Below are 21,334 nucleotides of genomic sequence, written 5' to 3' on the forward strand. Positions count from 1 at the left end.
GTTCGTTACGTAAGTTAATTCGTAGGTTACGTACATTTTTTACTAATAAAAACTTTCGTAAAAAAATAAACGTTTTAGTCGTCTTTTTAAGTAAACAAAAAATTGGAGGGCAGCTAGGCCTCCTCCCCCACTCTTTTTTTCTCAAATCGTCCGATCAAAACTATGAGAAAGCCTTTTAGCCAAAAAAAAAATAATATACAAATTTCGTTTTAATTATTCATGTGCGAAGAGTCAAGATCAAAACATGCATTAATTCAAAAACGTTCAGAAATTACATAAAAAAATATTTTTTTTAGCTGAAAGTAAGGAGCGATATTAAAACTTAAAATGAACAGAAATTATTCCGTATATGAAAGGGGCTGTTCCTTCCTCAACACCCCGCTCTTTACGGTATTTTTTTTTTACTGTTTTAAAAAGTAGAGCAGAGAGAAAAATCAAACTTTAGCGTAGTTTAACTTAGGCGCAAAAATGACAATTTTTTATGCAAAACAAGGAAGGCAAGGGGTAAGGACAAGGAGAAAACTCTTTGTAAAACGTAATTTTTTTTTTTAAATTTTGTCATGGGTATTGGCTGTGCGTGTAGAAAATTTTGAGTGAGTGTACCCTCACTAAAAATAATTGTTAGAATTAATAACATTTTAGGATCGTCACCAATTTAGGATCAAGACAAACAACAAATTGTAGTAGGCCTCTGCAATACAGCATTAAGACATTGTTTTCATTTGGAGCATTAAGGAAAAAGTTAGGAAAAAACATTGACATTGAAAAATTTTCTTTCATATTCATAGGCTAATTTACTTAAACAAAAACGCATTCTAGATCTAAACGGCAAAAGATTTTAAATAACGATTTGCACTTTTGTTTATCTTTGGTATGTTATGATAATCTTAGGTTTTTTTTATCTGTCAGCAATTTATTAACGAGAAAGTAATTTTATATGTGATTCTGGTAGATGCCAATGACCTTAGGTAGTTTTTGTTTTTGATGTTCTTTATAGGCTTGTTAAAAGTGTCAACTGTGTAACATGGGTAGAATTTTAGCTGATGGGCTATTTGCCATCTTATAAATTAGGTTTGTTAAAAGAATGAGAGCTCAGGAAATGAATTCAGAACCTTAATTGTGCCATAGGAAAGTGTTTCCAAGCTCTTTACTCCAGTCTATTTCTTGTGGCTTAGAAAATGGGATTCCTAGAATAGCCCAGTTTAGGCTACTTAGTAGCCTAGTATAATTTCTGAAAGTATTTCACTTTCCTAGAATCCAGTTAATACCAGTTATTGTACATGTCTTCTGCATAGCTAGTCAAAGGACAGGCAAATCTTAAGATTTCCTTCAAATCACTTAACCTACTCCTAATCAATTTCTTTTGTTTTACTATGTCTATTTTTTCTTATCAAATTTGTAGCTGAACAATATCACTATAACCTTGCAACAGCACACCAAATAAAGCTATGACCAGAAATCCTGGAGACTATTGTTCAATCCTACCTGCTACAGTGAGAAATACTAGGCTACCTTGTGACAATGCAGTTGATAAAGTTGATGTGCCTAGAAAAATTAAGAATGAAGGTTCAATCCCTTTTAAAAATTGCCACTTTTTGTTTCTTTTAAAGTAGATTTAGTTTAGATTGACCCTGCTGCTCAAAATTTCACTCCTTTGCTTATCTTACTGTAAGTTTGCAACAAGTACCCCTCCCCCCTTTTGGAGGGCATGAATCTGCACTACTATTTTCTTATGTGTTGAAAAACAAAATACATGATTCTACATGGGGATGCAGTTCACCTTATCTCACTGTATATGTGATTTAAGGTAACTGATGGTTAGAAAAATAACTGAATAGATAATCACAGCATGATGGAAAGATAAATACAAAGTAAGTAGATTTAATAAGATGAAACTAATTGCTTTTCTGTTTTCCCTTATGAAACATGGATCATAAGACCTTGAAAACTCCCTGCATTAGATAGTCTTTATTATAGTGTTTGGTGCATTGTATTTTAGGGGTTTATCAAGTAATAATTCTTATAATTAAAAAAAAAAGCACAAAAACTGATGGTTGCAAGCATAATTTAACAGATAAATATATTAAGGTAAATACACAAATAAAACAAAATACAATAAAATCAATAGATTTAGTAAGACAAAACTATTAGCTTTCCTAAACACCAAAAACAAGAAGAACAATAGAGAATTTCTCAAGACAGTGGGAAACAAATTAGAATGAATATTTCAGCCCTATGTCCAAGGGCTGTCCTTAGCAATACAAAAATATATAAGTAAAAAAACCAAAATGAAATAAAATCAATAAAACCAAAATGAAAAGTTTTCAAAACAGTCACAGCATCCTTACCTCAGCAAAGTTCAACCAGGACTCTATTCATTTTAGTTTTATTGATTTTATCCTGTGGAACTTTTTTCAGTAGAACTGTAGACAAACTTGTATCAGCAGACTATGTTACACTGCCTGGTCTGTTACTTTTTGGGAGCTCCTGAAATAATAGTTCTTATAATTTAAAAAAAAACAAAACACAATATCTGATGGTTATAAGCATAATCTAATAGATGAATAGATAAGTTTAGGAAGATAAAACTTATTGCTTTTATGTTTTTTCTTATGGCTCATTAGACACAGACACTTGTTTTATAAGAACTGAATACAAACTTGTATTATCAGACTCTGTGTTATAGTGCATGGTCCATTACTTTTTGGGAGTTCCTCAAATGATAATTCTTATAAGTTGAAAAAAAACACAATATCTTAAGGTTGTAAGCATAATCTAATATGTACACATGGCAAATTAAATAGATAAGTATAGTAAGATATTACTTATTACTTTTCTATTATTTTTTTAGGACCTGTGGATTGTAAGAACTTGATACAAACTTGTATTAGTATGCCCTATGTTGTAGTATCTGGTCCTTTGCATTTTGGGAGTTCCTCAAGTAAAAATTCAGGTGTTACTGTCAGTGGATTAAAAGGTGAGAAGCTAACATTTTATAATTACCACTAGGCCAAGTTAATTGTGGTAATGAAAGTTAATGTCTATTTCTATGCTTATACATATGGCAAATTAAGGAAATATCTGTAATATTGGTCTAAAGAACTCCTGTGAAAAATTGAGACATTTTGAAATATAAATGTATTGATAGGTTTACTCCCCCCATCTGAGACTTACTTGCAGTCATGTCTATTTAATTTTTAATTAATCATGCAGTAGGGCTTTTAAATTGGTAAAGAGCCAGTAAGCTAAAAATTATTCTTTGGGCTGTCTATGGAAAAGACTGTCCACCTGCAAAATTAATTATCAATAAAAAAAAATTTCTTGAAAATTCTGATTTTCAAGATCATTGCATTAATTAAAAATATTCCTGATTAAAATTATTGATGGAGGAGTGCTAAAATTTTCCTTGACTCCACTGCTGATTAAATTTCAACTCACAAGAATTTGTGATTCACAACCAGTCCAAAGTGAGTTTTTTCCATTGTAAATTTATTTAATTCATGATTGTCCATTTATTGAATTTGTTAATAAGTAAGACACCCAGCATTACACTATTTGTTATTTGCAATGTCTATTGTGTTAGTTAAGTTAAATCCAAAAATCTCATGCTGTTTTTACATTGTAAACTCTACAATAAGATTCTTTGAAAAGTTTGTCTGGTGTATCTGTTGATCCGTGGTTTAAAAGCTCTGGCTAGTCTCCAGGGGTTCTATGTTGAATTCCCATACCACTAGTGATTTTTTTATTAGCGTTTTTCTTCATTTACTTTTTTGGTTTATATGTAATCAAATACGTAAATGTTTATTAAATCTATCAAAAGCCACAAGCCTGAAAAAATTTGCCTGATTTTCAAAAAAGGGGGAAACACCTCATAAATGTTTTACTCTATGCTTTTTATGCAAAAGTTTGAATTTTTGTTCCAATTATTAAGAATGACCCTTGAAATACAAGGGTTGTTTAATTAGAATAATAAGCTTTTTTAAAAGTTCTAAAAAAACTTTAGTTTAAAGAGTGAGGTATTGAGGAGGGTGCAATCCCACTCGTATATGTAATAATTTCTGTTTGTTTTAAGTTTTGATGGTGCTCCTTACTTTCAGTTGAAAAAAACTTGCTTTTTGAATTTAATTCCTGGTAGACAGGTAGGATAACTTTGCTGATGAAATTCTAGCAATAATTTAAGTACTTTTACTGAGTGATGACAGGCCTGTCAAATTCTAAAAGTACTAAGGACATCAAAATAACTTTTGCCCACTGGACCCAACTTTTTTCTGTTCATATCAGAAAGCCTCTAGTCTCTAAAACTTTTCTTCCGCTTGTTTCAAAATCATGACTTTTTGTTTTGAAAACACCTATATTTTCTTCAGTGTTGCCAACTGTGAATATAAATAAGCAAACCAATTAATTAGATTTGATAATGCTTTTCGTTCACAAAAATTGAAACAATAACAATCTATTCATTCCCATGTACAACTAGCTGTTTGGTATCATGTGTTTTAGCTTATTTTTACTGATTTTTCATCCATGTTTTTCTATTTTATTTTTGGCACTGGCTGCTGTAAATGGGAGTCTTTTTCAATAAAAATTAAATTCCTGGTTTTTCCTTGTTTCTAAATATGTTATAAGCTATAATTTATAAATAAATTTCTAGATATATGTACAGTGGGACTAGATTCTACTTGTCTAATAAGTAAGACTAGATTTTACTTTCTCTGTTCCTAGTACTTTAAGCTATGTAAAAAAGTAAAATCATGCCTGCTCACTCTAAAAACTATAATAGTCTGTAAATTAGAGTTTAAGCTGGTAAGGCTAGGAATAAGTGAAGGTGACAAGGTGATGGTGGGTAACAATAACATCAGTCAAGTAGAAGGCTTTGCTCAGCTGGGTAGTATTATTAGTAAAGAGGGTAGATTCAGTGAAAGTATAAAAAGTAGATTGGCCATGGTCCCGTTACAAAATGCTTGGAAGAATAGGCAGTTAAGTGGTTAAAATATTGGAAACTATAGTAATGACAGTGCTCAAGCATGGTTCTAAAACATGGGTGCTCCAAAAGACAGAGGAGAATTTGTTGGATGTTTTCCAAAGAATTTGTCTATGGATTGTTTTGGGTTCCCGTCTCACTGACCATATTTAAAACAGTAAGCAGTATGAAAAATATGGTTCTGTCCCACTTTCTATGGCTAAAATAAGAGAAAGGTTTTGAGATGGCTAGGACAAGTTTTGCAAATGATGGATGACAGTTTACAAAAGATCATCTTTTCTGGCAAACCATATAGGGTCAAACGACAATCAGATCGTCCCCCAAATTGGATGGGAGGAGGCCAAAAGGAAAGATTTAAGGGAAATTGGACCTCCTGGGAGGGTGTAAAGACAGGGTAGGAAGGGATTTATTGGAAATGTCTCCAGGGGAAGTGGGGGATCATCTCATCCAAAGAGGCATAGTTACTGAACCTTTCAGTTATGTTGAACTAAATGACTGTCAAAATTTTGATTGGATATCTTTGGGGAAAAATAGGGCTTGTGAGGGGGATTTTGCCCTCCAATCTTTTTAGTCTCATAAAAAAGGCAGTATAACTTTTGATCTTTGGTCAAGTGAGCCATCTCCAGATCTTATAGGACCATTGATTCAATATGATTCCCCCCTGTAGAAATAAACATGCACCATGGTCTTTCTTCTGGCAAAAATACAGAATTCCACATATCTGTAGATATGTGCTTGAAACTTCTACAGTAAGGCTCTCTGATATGCTGAATCTGATGGTGTGAGTTTCTTAAGATTACTTGACTTTGTGTGGGTGTTTCTCTTCTTTTCATCAAACACATTTTCTCAGGCTTGTAGCTTTTGGTTGGTAACATTAGAATTAATGAATTTATATATTTGGAAGTAAAGAAATATTTAAGGGAAATGTGAACTTCTTGGGAGGGTGTAAAGAGGGAAGTTTTGAATAGACTGCGATGGGGGAGGAGTGACTGCAGCTGTGTGTCCCTCAGGCGGCTTGGTGCTGTAGTGTATTATCAGTAGTAGTAGCAGTATTTTAGACCTTTTGATTTAACACCAGTCTAATCTTTTTTCCATTTTTCTTTTTTTTAAATAATATACATATAAGAGATTGCTTGCCTTACAAGGTAAGCCAGGAGCTAAACTTTTTGAACATCAAACACATTTTCTCAGGCTTGTAGCTTTTGGTGGGTAACATTAGAATTAATGAATTTATATATTTAGAAGTAAAGAAATATTTAAGGGAAATGTGAACATCTTGGGAGGGTGTAAAGAGGGAAGTTTTGAATAGACTGCGATGGGGGAGGAGTGAGTGCAGCTGTGTTTCCCTCAGGCGGCTTGGTGCTGTAGTGTATTATCAGTAGTAGTAGCAGTATTTTAGACCTTTTGATTTAACACCAGTCTAATCTTTTTTCCATTTTTCTTTTTTTTAAATAATATACATATAAGAGATTGCTTGCCTTACCAGGTAGGCCAGAAGCTTGTCACTTTTTTGAAGGCTTCCATTTTGCTGTTATTTGCATGAAAACAGAATTCAGCATAACTTTTGTATTAGGCTGTTTTAGAAGAAAAAGTGAATAAAAAACTTAGGCCGTCCACCAAAGACCAAATCAATTCACCAAAATTTCGTTCTGTGTTTTAAGTTTCTATGATATCCTTTAATCACCAAGCTCTTAGATAACATAAACTTGATTTCAGCGAACGAGCTTCTGGAGCTGAAGTCCCTCCTAATAATTGAAGGATCTAATGATAAGCACTCATTTATTTTCCGAAATCATCCGATTGTAATCCTCAATGCTCTTGAGATAATTGGCTATCGAGTTGTAACTTCTTCAACTGTTTCTGATAAAACCGGTGACTGTAGTATTATATCAAGCTGGACTTTAAGGAAAGAATTTCCTGAACCTGAACCAGAAGACGACGAATAATCATCGACCATGTCTCAGCGTAGCCATTCTTCCTGTACACATCAAACAGCAGCACCATCAACAATGCAGACACTTGATGAAATGGAATTTGAAAAAGGGATTTGGAGTGCAGGTGAGACTTTTTTTCGATTGGTAAAAACGAAAATCATAGATTTCTTGTTCATGCATACGCTAATCCTTTTTTTGCATGACATTATTTTTTTTTTAATTTGATGCACAATAGTGCAGCAACACGTTCAGTGTTGTAAAAACTAATTTAGACGTCAAACAGCAGCACACCATCAACACTGCAGACACTTGATGAAATGGAATTTGAAAAAGGGATTTGGAGTGCAGGTGAGACTTTTTTTCGATTGATAAAAACGAAAATCATAGATTTCTTGTTCATGCATACGCTAATCCTTTTTTTGCATGACATTATTTTTTTTTATAATTTGATGCACAATAGTGCAGCAACACGTTCAGTGTTGTATAAACTAATTTAGACGTTTAAAACTTTTAGATAATCTTAGTTACAAAAATTCAATTCTTCATAAGCAGTAAAGAGCACATTTGAAACTTGGAACGTGGAGAAATTACTACCAGTGAAGAAATAAAACATAAAATGCACACACTATAATGATGCATGAAGGCAAAACTAAAACGGACGTAAATAACCACAAATAAGGTTAGTTTTGTGGTCCATCAAACATGTCAAAAGGCTTAATTGTCGTTTGCGCTTTACTTCTTCTTCTTAATAGACATGCCTCTAGTCTCTTTCCCAATTGTGAACGAAACGAAAATCTTAGGAGTAACCTTCACTAGTAACTGTAGTTTCAGTGTCAATATTAATTCAGCCGTCCACTAATCTATTGCAAGTCTTCAGAAACTTACCAAAATGCACCGTTTTGGGTATGATTAAATAAAAAAAACCAAGTTTTTTTTTAACTGTAAGTAGCCTATTGAGCGACATTAAAACTTAAAACGAAAAGAAATTACTCCGTATATGAAAGAGGTTGTTCCCTTCTCAACGCCTCGTTCTTTACGCTAATTTTTTTTTTTTTTTATTGTTTTAAAAAGTAGAATTGAGAGAAAGAGTCAAACTTTAGCGCTAAAGTACGCTAAATTACCCCCTAAAGTACGAACTAATCGTTACGCCACCTCCTTTTTTCCTTTCCTCACATCGATTTTCAATGTTGAGCTATAGTGTGTGATTTTTGTTTAATTGTAAGATTTTTGTAAAAAAACTGAATTTAGCCACGATTTTGTTTAAATATACCGATCTCTCTCTCTTTCTTTCTCTCTCTCTCTCTCTCCTCTCTCTCTCTCTCTCTCTCTCTCTCTCTCTCTCTCTCTCTCTCTCCTCTCTCTCTCTCTCTCTCTCTCTCTCTCTCTCTCTCTCTCTCTCTCTCTCTCTCTCTCTCTCTCTCTCTCTCTCTCTCTCTCTCTCTCTCTCTCTCTCTCTCTCTCCTTTAACAACCATGGGCACTTAGGATTTAAAGATTTCCTTTTGGCGTCTCATGACTATTAAGCAAATGGTGCATCAGTCACAATGACAAATTGACAAATAATAGAATGACAATGATAGCATGAATTACAAAGACAAAATTGGGCAAAGTTAAAACGGACATACATGAGCCCGAACGAGGTTGGTTTTGTCACTCCTCGATCCCGCCCTAAGGCTAAATTGTTATTTACGCTTTACCTCTTCTTGAAACCGTTGCCAATTACGATTCAATGATTGGCTTTCGGCTTCTCCTAGCTATTAACCAAAAAGGGTAACAGCTATAATGATAGATTTTCAAAAAACAAAATGATAATTTGAACATTAATTACAACGGCAATCCGAGGAAAAATTAAAACAGACATAAATGAGCACGAACGAGGTTGGTTTTGTCACTTTTCACTGGTTTTGTCACTGGCCCTCCAGAAAGCTAAGCTGTCATTTATACTTTACTTGTTCTTTGTAAACCATTTCCAATGGTGATCCAATGGTTCCCTTTCAGCATCTCTTAGCTATTGACCAAATTGGGCACAAGTTACAATGAAAAAATACAAATTGCCCATCTGTAGTGGCTCTCCATGAAAAAAAGGGTACATTGACCTATTCTCTCTGTATTTAACTTTCAGCTTTATTTTGTATTTTTGTGTTTCCTTCATGTTTGTCTGTATTTTACCAATTTAATTTCTATTCTTCTTTTATTTTTGTTTGTCACTTAGAAGTGAGCCACTTAAAAGTCACTGGATTTTTTCTTTTATTATAAGCAAACTTAGTAAGCTCATAATAAAATTGCCAAAAATGATAATCAATACTATAAAGTGACAAAAGATAACGGAGAAGAAAGAAAGAAGATAGATGGATAATATCCTTATCAAAATGTACTTTAACCTGCTCTCTCTACTCAAGCGCATAAGCAAGGTGAAAAAAAAAAAACAACATATTTCCCTGCCAAATTATCGGTGTAATTGAATCTAAACGACTGTTGTGCTTTTGCTGATGGGGCAATGAAGTAGGATAGGGTAGGATTTTAGAATTAATTCAGATTACCACTAAGCCACATATATACCCATGTAAACCCATAATGCACGACATATATACCCATTTATGTATAGTTATAAACTACTGTTGATTTTCATCATGTATCTATGTTATGACAATTTTGTTTGCAGCTTTAGATGGTGACGACAGTCGAGTGAAGAAATTCTTAGAGAAACTCAGATTTGATCCTGATACCAGAGATAGATCGGGGTATACAGCTCTTCATTATGCTGCCAGAAAAGGTACATGTATGTTCATTTGTTGGAAAGAATCCTTTTTGGAGCAAAATTCAAAGCTGAGTTGAAGCATAAAATTTACTGATAACACAGTTGATTGAATTCAGTAAACCAAGAGTTTATTAGATAATGAACAACATAGGCAAACCTCGCTTAAAAAAGTATGTTTTGGTCACTTGGATTTTTTATGTGTAGTTATAAACTACTGTTGTAATCCAATTCAAAATTCAAAGCTCGGCTGAAAGCATAAAATTTACTGATAACACCGTCAATAAAAGAAGAGTTTATTTGATAAACAACAACATAAGTAAATTTCGCTTAAAAAGTATGTTCTGGTCACTTGGATTTTTTAGTATTATTAGATACCTTTTTTGATTTTCAAGTAAATTGAAACTAAAGAGATACATTGCTTATATGGAACGCTTCTTCTTTGGTTAGCGTGGCATACTTGCTGATTTTCCTCATCTGCTGATATGCTATGACAATTTGTTAGCAGCTTGAGATAGTGCTGATAGTCAGGAAAAAACTTCTTAGCGAACTACTACTACTAACAACTCACTGCAGCACCAAGACACATGACGCCAACAAAGCCACGCACGCTCCTTCTCCATCCCAATCTATTAAAGGCCTTCCTCTTTACACCCTCCCAGGAAGTTCCCATTTCCTTTAAATCTTTCTTTATGACATCCTCTCACCCCAGACGAGGAAGAGTTGCTTTCCGTTTAGTCCCATACGGTTGGCCGAAAAGGACAATCTTCGGCAATCTGTCATCCTTCATCCGCAGAACGTGCCCTAGCCATCTCAACCTTTCTTTCATTATAGCCCTAGAAAGTGGGATTAAATAACATTTTTCGTACAGCCTACTGTTTGAAATACGGTCAGTCAGCTGGGTACCCAGAACGATCCGTAGGCAATTTCTCTGGAAAATATCTAGTAAAACTTTACCCGCTTTTCGGAACTCCCATGCTTCAGAGCCATATGTCTTCACTTTACCCTCCAATATTCTAATCTTGGTTTGCAGACTTATCTATTCTTCCAAACTTCTTTAACTGTAAAAAAAACACTCTGGGCCTTGGCTATTCTACTTTAAACATCTTCACTGCTCCCACCGCCTTTACTAATAATACTACTAAGGTAAGTGAAGCTGCCCAACTGATCAATATTTTCGTTACCCAACGTCACCTTTTCATCTTAACGTATTCCTAGCTTTAGTGACTTAGTCTTCTTAACGTTAATTTTCGAACCTATGCTAGCACCCTGAACTTGCAAAACCTCTAAAAGTTTTTTCATTTTACTCACACTTTTATCTATGATGCTTAAATCGTCTGCATAATCTAAGACCAGCAAATTTTTTCCTTCCCATTTGATTCCGTGGTCTCCCATTGCCTTTCCTGTGCTCGTTAAGACAAAGTCCATCAAAATGATCCATATAAAGGGGGATAGAACACAGTCTTGCTTAACTCCTGATTTAATACAAATCCAGCTAATCTAACCTCATTTTCTACCTTAATCTTATCAGTATTATTCTCGTACATAACACTAACCGCATCAATGCATTTGTTTCGTATACCATATAAGGATAAGACCTTTGCCAAAGCTCTTCTATCAACAGATTCAAACGCTTCCTCATAATCTATCAAACTGAGGACCAAAGGTGTTTGAAAACTAAGGCACTTCTCAATTATTAGCCTGAGAATGAAAATTCAGTCGACACATCCTCTACCTTTTCTGAAACAGTACTGTTCTTGTCTCAAAACTTTGTCTACAGCATCTCTTAATCAAAAAAGTGTTGTATTACAAAGTAATTTGCTACCTACAAAAACCAGACTAATGCCCCTAATTACCAACCAGACTAATTACGACAAAATCGTTGTGTACTTCCCCTTTTTCAAAAATCATATTCATAATCTTAAGTAACTTATTCCTAGCCTCAGATCAACCATATTTAAGAAATTCATTTACGACACTGTCAGCCTTATTATTTTTTAATCCTTTTAGAGTTGTCGCAAATTTTTCCTCACAAAACAAATCTTCCTTCACACCCAAGGTATCACAAACTTTTTCATTTTCCTCTATATCTTTTCTATTTGAACATATTTCATATGTTCTATTTGAACAATATTTGAGCATATTCTCAAAATGCTCACTGATCCTCGGCAATTTTATCCATGGCGTTCACATCACACCTCCATAGTTAATATTTTAATGCTTTCTCTACTTTCTTTACATTCCTTTTGTATTCACATAATCTATCACTCAGATAATTCTTGTACAAACCCCTTCTCCTCTCTATTAAACAAAAACTTTCTCACTAATACTCCTAGCTGCAGTTTTAACTTTCTTCCCTAAGACACCATCAGCAACTTCACAAATTTTGTTCTAACATTATTCCAACCATCTTCCACATTGTCAAATTTTAAACTGTCAAGTTTAGCATTCAACTGTTTCTGGTTTCTCTCAAATTCTCATCCTGGAGTCTACCAACATCTTCACTTCCAGGAAGTAGTTACCCTTCCGGAATTTTAGCTGTAAATTAACCCTAGACAAATCTAGACGGTGATCTATACTTTTAAAATCAGTAACAGCGCTCTTATAGACCCTAATATCTTGTATTGATCCTGCCAGTCTTGGGTTTACTATAACATAATCAATAAGGTTTGCTGTCTTACCATCACGTGAATATCATGCCATCTTATGGGCCATTTTATAACCAAACACCGTATTGGTTATGACTAGACTGTTATACCTACAAAATTGCAAAAGTCTATAGCCATTACTATTTTCTTTTCCTACACCAAATTTACCTAGGCTAGGATACCATATATCCCTATTTCTACCGACCTCGGCTTTAAAATATCCTAGTAAAAACACAGTATTTCTGCCTGTGACACTGTCTATTTGCTCCTGTAACTGTAAGTAAAATTCATCTGAGTCAATAGTATCTCCGTCAGTCGGTTCAATAGGGGCATATACTTCCATAACTGAAATCCTAAACTTTTTAGTCATGAAATGAGCAATTAGTATTCTATTATTAATACCTTCCCAGCCGAAACAAGACTTGGCAGCTTCCTTATTCGCCATAAGCCCTACTCCCTGTCTATATACCCTATCTTTCCTCCCTGAGTAAACAATTTCTATATCATCTAATTTCATGTGAATTTCTGAAACTCCTAATAAGTCCAGTTCGAGTTGTCTGACAAATTCTGATGTTAGTCAGTCTTTTGGAGGGGAAAACAGTAAAGCTAAAAGTAGTATTAAATCTTCTATAGAAACTTAAAGTACCAATGACTGTGAATATAAAATCTGATTGTTTAAACTTAAAGTATCTTAAGTACCTTTGTAACTTAAAGTGCCAATGATGGTGAACATAAAATCCGATTATTCGAACTTACCTTAGACCCTAGATCCTCCTGTGCCTCCAGGGCACTTAGGGCATTCAAGAAGAGTCACCAGTCATCTTTCACCGCTACGGCCGCCCAGACATCTTCCCATTCAGGTTGGATGAAGTATTGAGATTTGCGAGGTCAGCCCGGTAGCTGCGTCGTAGAACTGGTTAAGTGGGGAAAAGACCTATATATGCAACTATGCAATTTTTGATTGCAGTGAGGGCCAAATTAAAAAAAGAACCATGGATGAAAAATTAGCTAAAAACCTCTGCACCAAACAGCTTAAGAACGTATTGCTTTCCTTAAGTGGTAGTTTTCCTTGTTTTGTTTTTTTTACAGGTTGTTAATATTTAAATTTTTACGAGCCAAAAGAGTTGCCAAACTTAAATAATTAGTTTTGCAGTTTTTTGACGGTTCAGCAGAACAGCACTGACTAAAATTGGTGCTGCCTAAAATTTTTAAACAACCAAACTAAAAATATTAAGAAAATTGCTTTTTTCAGGTATGGACAGACCTAAGATGGGTCCAGGGGGGAAAATATATTGTTACTTTGATGTCCTTTGTACTTTAATACATGGATTTTTTTTTTCATAAGTTTTTATTTTTAGAAGGTTTGTTGAATGTGATAATACTTTTTAGCATGACTATTTTATTTTGTTTTGTTTTTGTGTCTTTGGAAGGTTTTTTTTAGATACAAACATGCTCTTTAAGACATATTCCATCTCGTTAAATCGAGTTTTCATATCATTTGGTAGTTTTCTGCATTTTCTGGAAGGCTCTGTCAATTCAAATTAGGAGTTGGAGATTATGAAAGCAATTATTATTGAACTTAAAGAGATAGACAGACTTTTGTAACTCCAACGTTTTAGAACCTTACACGTACAAAGAATAAACTGGCTCTATTAAACAGATCGTGGTAACGAACTGTAAGTAAGGAGCGACTCGTCCCAATAGTAACCAAAAATCTAAAAAACCGAATCTCGATAACAATAGATACATAAAAAGAATTGACTTTTTATGCTGATTCCAAATATATAGAATTCATTAAGCTTAACGTTACCCGTCAAAAGCCACAAGCATGAGAAAATTTTCGTGATTTACGAAAAAGGGAGGAAACATTCCCCAAAAGTCAAGGAATCTTATTGAAAATTACACCGTTAGGTTCAGTGTTTCTGAGAACCTTACTGTGAAGTTTTCAAGCTCCCATCTGCAAGAATGTGGAATGTAAAGAGTTTATTTATGCTAAATAATTTATGTGCGCATTTATTAATTTTTTTTTGTTCTTCTCAAGAGTGATCGTATCAAACCAGTAGTCGTACATGATGAAGGCCGCTCATTTGAACGGAAATTAAAAGTTCTGGTGTCCTTTTTAAGCGACCGAAAAGCTGAAGGGTAACTAGCCCCCCTTCATCGCCCTTTTTTCCCCACGGTCCTCTGATCAAAATTTTAAGGTAGACATTTTGTTCAGAATAGCTGTAAGGCTTAATAAATATATCTTTGGAGATGACATAACCCCCAATGGCCCAAAGAGGAAGGGCCGTAAGCTATGAAATTTGCCCATTGTTTTTATATAGTATTTGTTTTTGGAAGGTACGAAAAGATTTTTCGGGAGGGATTATTTGGGGATAGGTTTTCTATGGGGATAATTTTCCATTGAGATGGAAGTTTCAAAAGGTGAACTTTCCCGGGGAAATTTTACACAAGGGAATGTGCCAGAATTCGTATACGATATTCATTTTATTTGTTTTACTTTCTTGTCAGCGACCCCATTTTACGTGTGGAGATGCTGTGGGCTATTGTCCGGGTGGAAATTTTCAACGGAGTTGGTATTTTCTAGGCAATTTTTACGTAGGGGGATGGGAGATGGGAGAAATTCTCCATGGGGGAATTATCACCAGAAGAAAATTCTCCATGGGATGAAAATCTTTTATTAGGGGGGGGGGGTTTCGGGAGGAATTTTCCACAAAGAGGTAATTGCGCAATGACCTGAAAAACAATCAGAAATTAAGGGGGAAAAAAATCTTTTTTTTGAAATGAAAGTATGCTAAGGGGTGTTTTTCAGGCAGGTCCTCAAGAAATTTTCTAGTAGGAATTCTCAGTGAGGATGGAATTGTCCCGGGTAATTACATGGGGGAAAGGGTTTTACGTGGGAGGAACTTTGTATGGAGGAATTTTTCGTGGGGGGTATTTTCCATGGAGAAGGAGGTGGATTTCCTGATATTATTTGGAAAAGATCACAAATTAAATTAAAAAGTATTTTCTACTGAAAGTAAGGAGCAACATTGAACTTTAAAGGAACAGAAATATTCCATATATGAGGGAAGTTTTTTTTAGTATTTTGAAAAAAGGTTTTGATTCCAATATGGCCCTTGTATTTTAGGAATACTTGTTAAAGAACTGGGACAAAAGGTCGAATTTTAGTGTAAAGAGTGGGGTATGGAGGAGGGGACAGCCACCCGATATACGAATAATTTCTGTTTGTTATAACAATGTTACAATGTTACAATGTTGCTACTTTCTTTGAGTTGAAAAAACTTAGTTTCTTTTTACTTTAATCGCAAAAAGGTCAGTGTTTCCCTGGTCAGTAGTTAAACATTTTTAAGCATGGAGGCTCAATTAAGAAAATATTTTGATATAGACTTCAAAGTTATAAATGCATAATTGAAAAAAAGTTGCTGAATCGAGGAAAATGAGATAAAAAGATCGATTTATTTAAAGTCTCATCCTTTTTTCGCCCTTAGTTTTCACTTATAATCATGACTTCTTTGAACAAAATTCTACTTTTTAGTCCATTTTGAAAACAATTTAATTTTTTTTTTGACTTTTTAGTCTTTCGATTATATTATTATGAAATTGCTTTTATTTTCTTTTGCAAATATTTACACACTTCAAATTCTAACTGCTATGGCCTCTTGGTTTCCAATTGTATTTTGAATTTTGAATTCCATTTTTAGTTTCTCAAAAACTTGTCTTATTTAAGGTTCGAACCTAAGTTACCACGATGACAAGCAAGTGTTCTGATCGCTTTACTATCAAGTCTTGTAATTTTAACGAAAAGCAAAAAATGATACAAAAACACAAGTTGGTGAGTTGAGGAAAACGATATGAAAATTAGAACTAGTTTAAATAGCGTTAAGAAACGTTTGTTAGCCAAAATGGCCAAAATGAGCGCTTATCTTGAAAACCGATGCCGATGTCGATGTGCATACACATTCATTTGACTTCACACCATCATGAAATTGCATTTTTTTTTGTAAGTATTTATACACTACAAATTTTAAACTACTGTGCCCTCTTGGTTTCCAAGTGGAACCAGTTAGGTTTTGAAAGCTATTTTGAGTTTCTTAAAAACTTTTCGTATCTAAGGTTCGAACCTAAGTTACCTCGATGCAAGTGTTCTGATCGCTTCGCTATCAAGTCTTGTAATTTTAACGAAAAGCAAAAAATTGTCCAAAAACACAAGTCGGTGAGTTGAGGAAAACAAGATGAAAATTAGAACAAGTTTAAATAGCCTTAAGAAACGTTTGTTAGTGAAAATGGCGAAAATGAGCACGTATCTTGAAAACCGATGCCAATGTCGATGTGCATACGCATTTATCTCACTTGACACCAAAACCCTCTGTGACTATGTATAATGGAATTTAAAATATTGCTCCATTTTTAGGAGCACTCAAAAACATGAAATTTTCATTGAAACTGGAGCTGATATCAAATTGCGAACTACACTTATTTGCCTCGACACCAATCTTGAATTTGAGCTATTCTGTTGAAAAGGGCGAAATTTTTCGCATTTTGTTTTGATGAGCACTAGTCTCCCCTCCCCAATCGGTGCATAGCTTGAATTCCCCAGTTATCGAATTCCAGCTACCGCTCCATTTTCAGAAGCACCCAAAAAGTGGGAAGTTTGATAGAAATAGATACTTTGCACACATGCGCTTGCCTAACACCAATACACTCTTCTAGCGTGCATTACCTAATTTAAGCACAAATCTACTGTTCTTGTGTGTTATCGAATTTGAGCTATTGTTGTTAAAAGTGTGAAATTTTCATATTTTGTTTCGATGGCCAATAGTTCCCCCCCCCCCCAATCGGTAACCCTGCTGTATAGCTTCACTTCCCCAGTTATCGAATTCCAGCTACCGCTCCATTTTCAGAAGCACCCAAAAAGTGGGAAGTTTGATAGAAATAGATACTTTGTACAATGGCACGCGCCTAGCACCAATACACTCTTCTAGTGGGTATTACCTAATTTAAGCAATTGTTCTACTTTTAGGAGCACTAACAACTTGCGCAGTTTTAATAGAAGCCGGTGCCGACGTCAATGCGCAGACGCGCTCATGCTCCTCGACACCACTACATCGTTCAGCGTATCAGGGTCATCAAGAAATAGTGTCACTTTTATTATCAAAAGGTGCTGATCCACTGGTTTTAGATTGTGACGGACAAACACCACTGCACAAAGCGGCACAAATGAATAGATTAGATGTAGCTGTTTTACTTTTAAAAGTGTCTCGGTTGCTGCTGATGATTGAAGATAGGAAAGGTAGTACTGCAACAGATTTAGGAGGAGAGAATAGTGTTGGAAAATATTTGAAAAAGGAAATGTCTAGCCTATAGAAATTCATATTTAAATTCTGAGACCACACTGGCTCTACATGACGTAATATGAAAATTAAAGGAAAAAAATAATAAAGATCAAATGATAGTATCCAAACGGTAATTGACAAAAGATAAAACCAGATGGTAATTTTCAGCCAGTGAAGAAAATGAAAAGACAAAGCAGGCATTTCGACAAAGAAGTAGGCTAAGCCGTCTTTAATACAGAAAAGAAGTAAAATAAACTAACTCTACGAAGTAACCTGTACAGAAGGTAAAAATTGACTCAAATGTATTCGCTGGGTGAAACTTATCTTCGTTTGGTTTCGTTTTTCCCTTATTGTTTTCTGCGTTCTTTATCGTATGAAATAAAAATTTTATATATAAATTATGAGACATGAAAAAACGCAGGAAAAAACAAAACAAAGAAATATTATTATAAGTTGTACTGCTTGTTCTCATTAGAAATGCACAAAAAACTAAGACTATAATTAAAAACAAATATAATTAATTATCTTTTTTTTCAAATCAGTGTTGGTAAACAATTATTAAGCTAAAAACGGATTCAAGAAGTGTGTTATTTTCACTGAAAAGAAAAACAGGAAAAAAAAGTATAAAACGGAAAGAAAACAGAAAACATTAATCAGCTAAATTAGATGACGGAAAAACATTGAGGATTTTTTAAATCCTATAAATATGTTTAAGTTAAAAAAAAGTTGGAAAACAAACTATAGTATAGGCTTGCAAATATAGTTTATAATCAATTTCAATCTTAGGAATCTCTTTATGTTTAAACATTATTTCTTTTTGCTTTAAATTTTGATTAATTTCGAAAGTTTAAAACTGATTAGAAAATAGAAGTAAGAATTTCCTAAACAAAGAAAATCATGTATATTTCAGCTATTGATTTCGCTTTTCTACGAGTTATTTTTATCTTTATTTTTTTTCCTTTTTATGCTTTTGTGTTAATTTTTTCATGATTTTTCAATTTATGTTCTCTGTCAGTTTTTCAGTTCTTCCTTTTATCTTTTTTTAATTTTCCCAGTTTTTAGTTCTGTTTTGTTCATTTTTAGACTTAATACCATATGTCTTGCCAAATCTGACAAAATAACGTTTATATCTGCCAAACGATATTATTATTTCATTTTTGCTTATTTAATAGTGACTTTGTGGTTGTAGTTTATTCCGTCCATGGTGTTGTCATGGGGTTAATGGTGCCAATTTCGTATATGCTTATTAGGGAACAAGTGTCACATTTAATAATGTAATGTGTTGGACTTGTGCCAAGAAGTTATATTCAGCTAAAGACTTTCCTTCAGATATCAAAAAGTTTTCAAATGAAGTTGAATTGAAGTTAGTTTAAATTGAATTTATTCTGGTGTTGTTATGAAATATTTCTGTCATCTATTCTTTAATTTGGACATGGTTAATCTTAATCTTTTCTTGTTATACTTTCTTAAATTTTCAGCACTAAATTTTTAAAAGTAAATTTTAATAGATATAAAGTTGGGAGCACCCATAAACCTGGTCTGCGGGAGGGCAAATAACAATTTTTCATGGAATAAAGACCGGTTTACATTAATTTTTTGTTTTTGCCTATGGAAAACAGCTTATAAAAAATGTGTGCTTTTTTTGGAATGGGATTTGAGGATTAGGGTTTGAGAATGGGATTAGAAGATATTCAATATAAAGACGGATTTTTTTTGCTATTTCTTTTTCCAAAAGAATGATTCGGGAAACTTCAGGTTTTTTGTTTTGTTTTGTATAACTGTCATAAAGATTTGGATGTTTAGAGAGACCCATATGAACATAAATTCTGTTTTAAGTTTTGTTTCAGTTACGGGAATAAAAATATATTTAAATATGTCGTAAATAAAATTCATGTGTAGAAATATATAATAATCGAAAAACTTTCAGTTAAAACAGCGAGTTTAACAGTTAAAACAGCGAGTTAGTCAACGAACAAATAAAAACAAAATAGAATAATAATAAAAAACTGAAACAGACAAGAAACAGCACAAAACTCAATAACTATTTATTTACAGAAAAATTGAAAATATTCTGAAGATGATTCTCATAATTACGAACACTCCTCTTACTTTTAAAACCCTATACACAGTCCTAACTCAAAATAAACTGCTAATCAAGCTGGATCATCGAAAATGTACGCTATAAGCAAATTTTTCTTATGATAGAAAAGATTCTAAAAATTATGATTTCTACAAAAATCTTATGATTTCTAGAAAAATCTTATGATGTCTAGAAAAATGAGTTTGTCTTCTATAAAATTTTTTTACCTATAACGGATACCTATTTATACATTATTACCTATATTACCTATAAAACAGCTTAAAACAGCTCATTATAGCATAAGCCTATTTAACTTCATTAACTATTTAACTTTATTTAAGCTTATTTAACTTATTAAACTTATAGCTTATAAATTAAGTTTGTCACAGTAACTCACACAAAGTAAGAAAATATCTTCATATAAAGTTAAGATATTTAAATAGGACTAAATTAAAAAAGTGAACGATCTGTTTTTCGTTTAGTAATCGGACGGTAGGACTTTAAATTCTGAAATTTAAATGTTTATTTATATTTGACAGTGTATTTTGTTTTTTATTTTAGTGTTTATAATATTTCTATTATTTTATAGTTTACATTTATATTTTCTAACTTTATTTGACCGAATTGGATCTCACTAGATAATTAAATACAAAAAAACAAGTTTTTTCAACTGAAAGTAAGGAGTGACATCAAAACTTAAAACGCACAGAAATTACTTCGTATATGAAAGAGGCTGCTTCCTCATCAACGCCCCGCTCTTTACGCTAAAGTTTTTTACTGTTTTAGAAAGAAGAATTGAGAGAAAGAGTCAAACTTTAGCGTAAAGAGCGGGGCGTTGATGAGGAAGCAGCCTCTTTCATATACGAAGTAATTTCTGTGCGTTTTAAGTTTTGATGTCACTCCTTACTTTCAGTTGAAAAAACTTGTTTTTTTGTATTTAATTTCTGAACGTTTTTGAATCAATGCATGTTTTGATTTTGGCTCTCCGCAGAGGAATAATCAAAACGAAATTTGAATATTTTTTTTTGGGGGGGGGGGGGGGCTAAATGGCTTTCTCATAATTTTGATCGAATGATTTTGAGAAAAAAAGAGCGGGGGCGAAGCCTAGTTGCCCTCCGATTTTTTGGTTAATTAAAAAGGCAACTAGAACTTTTAATTTTTTACGAATCTTTTTATTGGTAAAAGATTTACGTAGCTTATAAATTAGCTTACGTAAAGAACTTTTGTATTCTCATGTTTTTATTACATATATGAGGGGATTCGCCCCATCGACAGTACCTCGCTCTTTACACTAAAGCTTAAATTTTATCCCAATTCATTAAGAATGACCCCTGAATCACAAAAGCCGTAGAATAAATAGTTGAAATTACTAAAAATACTTTAGCGTAAAGAGCTAGGTATCATAAGGAGGTGAGCCCCTTATATGGGTAATAATTTCTGTTTGTTTTAAGTTTTATTGCTGTTCCTTACTTCCAGCTGAAAAAGCTTTTTCACATTTATTTTTTTTTTTTTTTTAAATAATGCTAGTAAATCCTGCTCTCCCTTCATGGAAGTTTTCTTTTCCCATGACAAATTCTCGATGGAAAGTTCCCCCAGCATATCCC

General features: G+C 33.5%; 1 protein-coding gene across 2 annotated transcripts; it reads left to right on the plus strand.

The window, feature by feature from the left end:
- The first annotated feature begins 6,920 nt into the window (after nucleotides 1-6,920).
- On the plus strand, nucleotides 6,921-20,366 carry LOC136037346 (ankyrin repeat domain-containing protein 39-like). 2 transcript variants are annotated; one of them, XM_065720019.1, is made up of 3 exons: nucleotides 6,921-7,036; nucleotides 9,574-9,684; nucleotides 17,338-20,366. In XM_065720019.1, exons 1-3 carry the CDS (start codon nucleotides 6,934-6,936, stop codon nucleotides 17,679-17,681), a joined length of 558 nt encoding a protein of 185 aa, XP_065576091.1. In that variant the 5' UTR covers nucleotides 6,921-6,933; the 3' UTR covers nucleotides 17,682-20,366. The 2 variants fall into 2 exon arrangements, with proteins under 2 accessions (XP_065576091.1, XP_065576092.1); XM_065720020.1 differs by lacking the exon at nucleotides 6,921-7,036 and adding an exon at nucleotides 7,207-7,260.
- The last annotated feature ends 968 nt before the right edge of the window (nucleotides 20,367-21,334 follow it).

Source organism: Artemia franciscana, chromosome 16 (genome assembly GCF_032884065.1).
Source record: "Artemia franciscana chromosome 16, ASM3288406v1, whole genome shotgun sequence".
Taxonomy (NCBI): domain Eukaryota; kingdom Metazoa; phylum Arthropoda; class Branchiopoda; order Anostraca; family Artemiidae; genus Artemia; species Artemia franciscana.

What these genes read in the sequence shown, in the direction of transcription:
- LOC136037346 (XM_065720019.1), top strand. Translation starts at nt 6,934, where the DNA reads ATGTCTCAGCGTAGCCATTCTTCCTGTACACATCAAACAGCAGCACCA. An exon ending in AAAAGGGATTTGGAGTGCAG is followed by an intron (nt 7,037 to 9,573) that starts GTGAGACTTTTT and finishes TTTTGTTTGCAG; the next exon opens with CTTTAGATGGTGACGACAGT. An exon ending in TCATTATGCTGCCAGAAAAG is followed by an intron (nt 9,685 to 17,337) that starts GTACATGTATGT and finishes TTCTACTTTTAG; the next exon opens with GAGCACTAACAACTTGCGCA.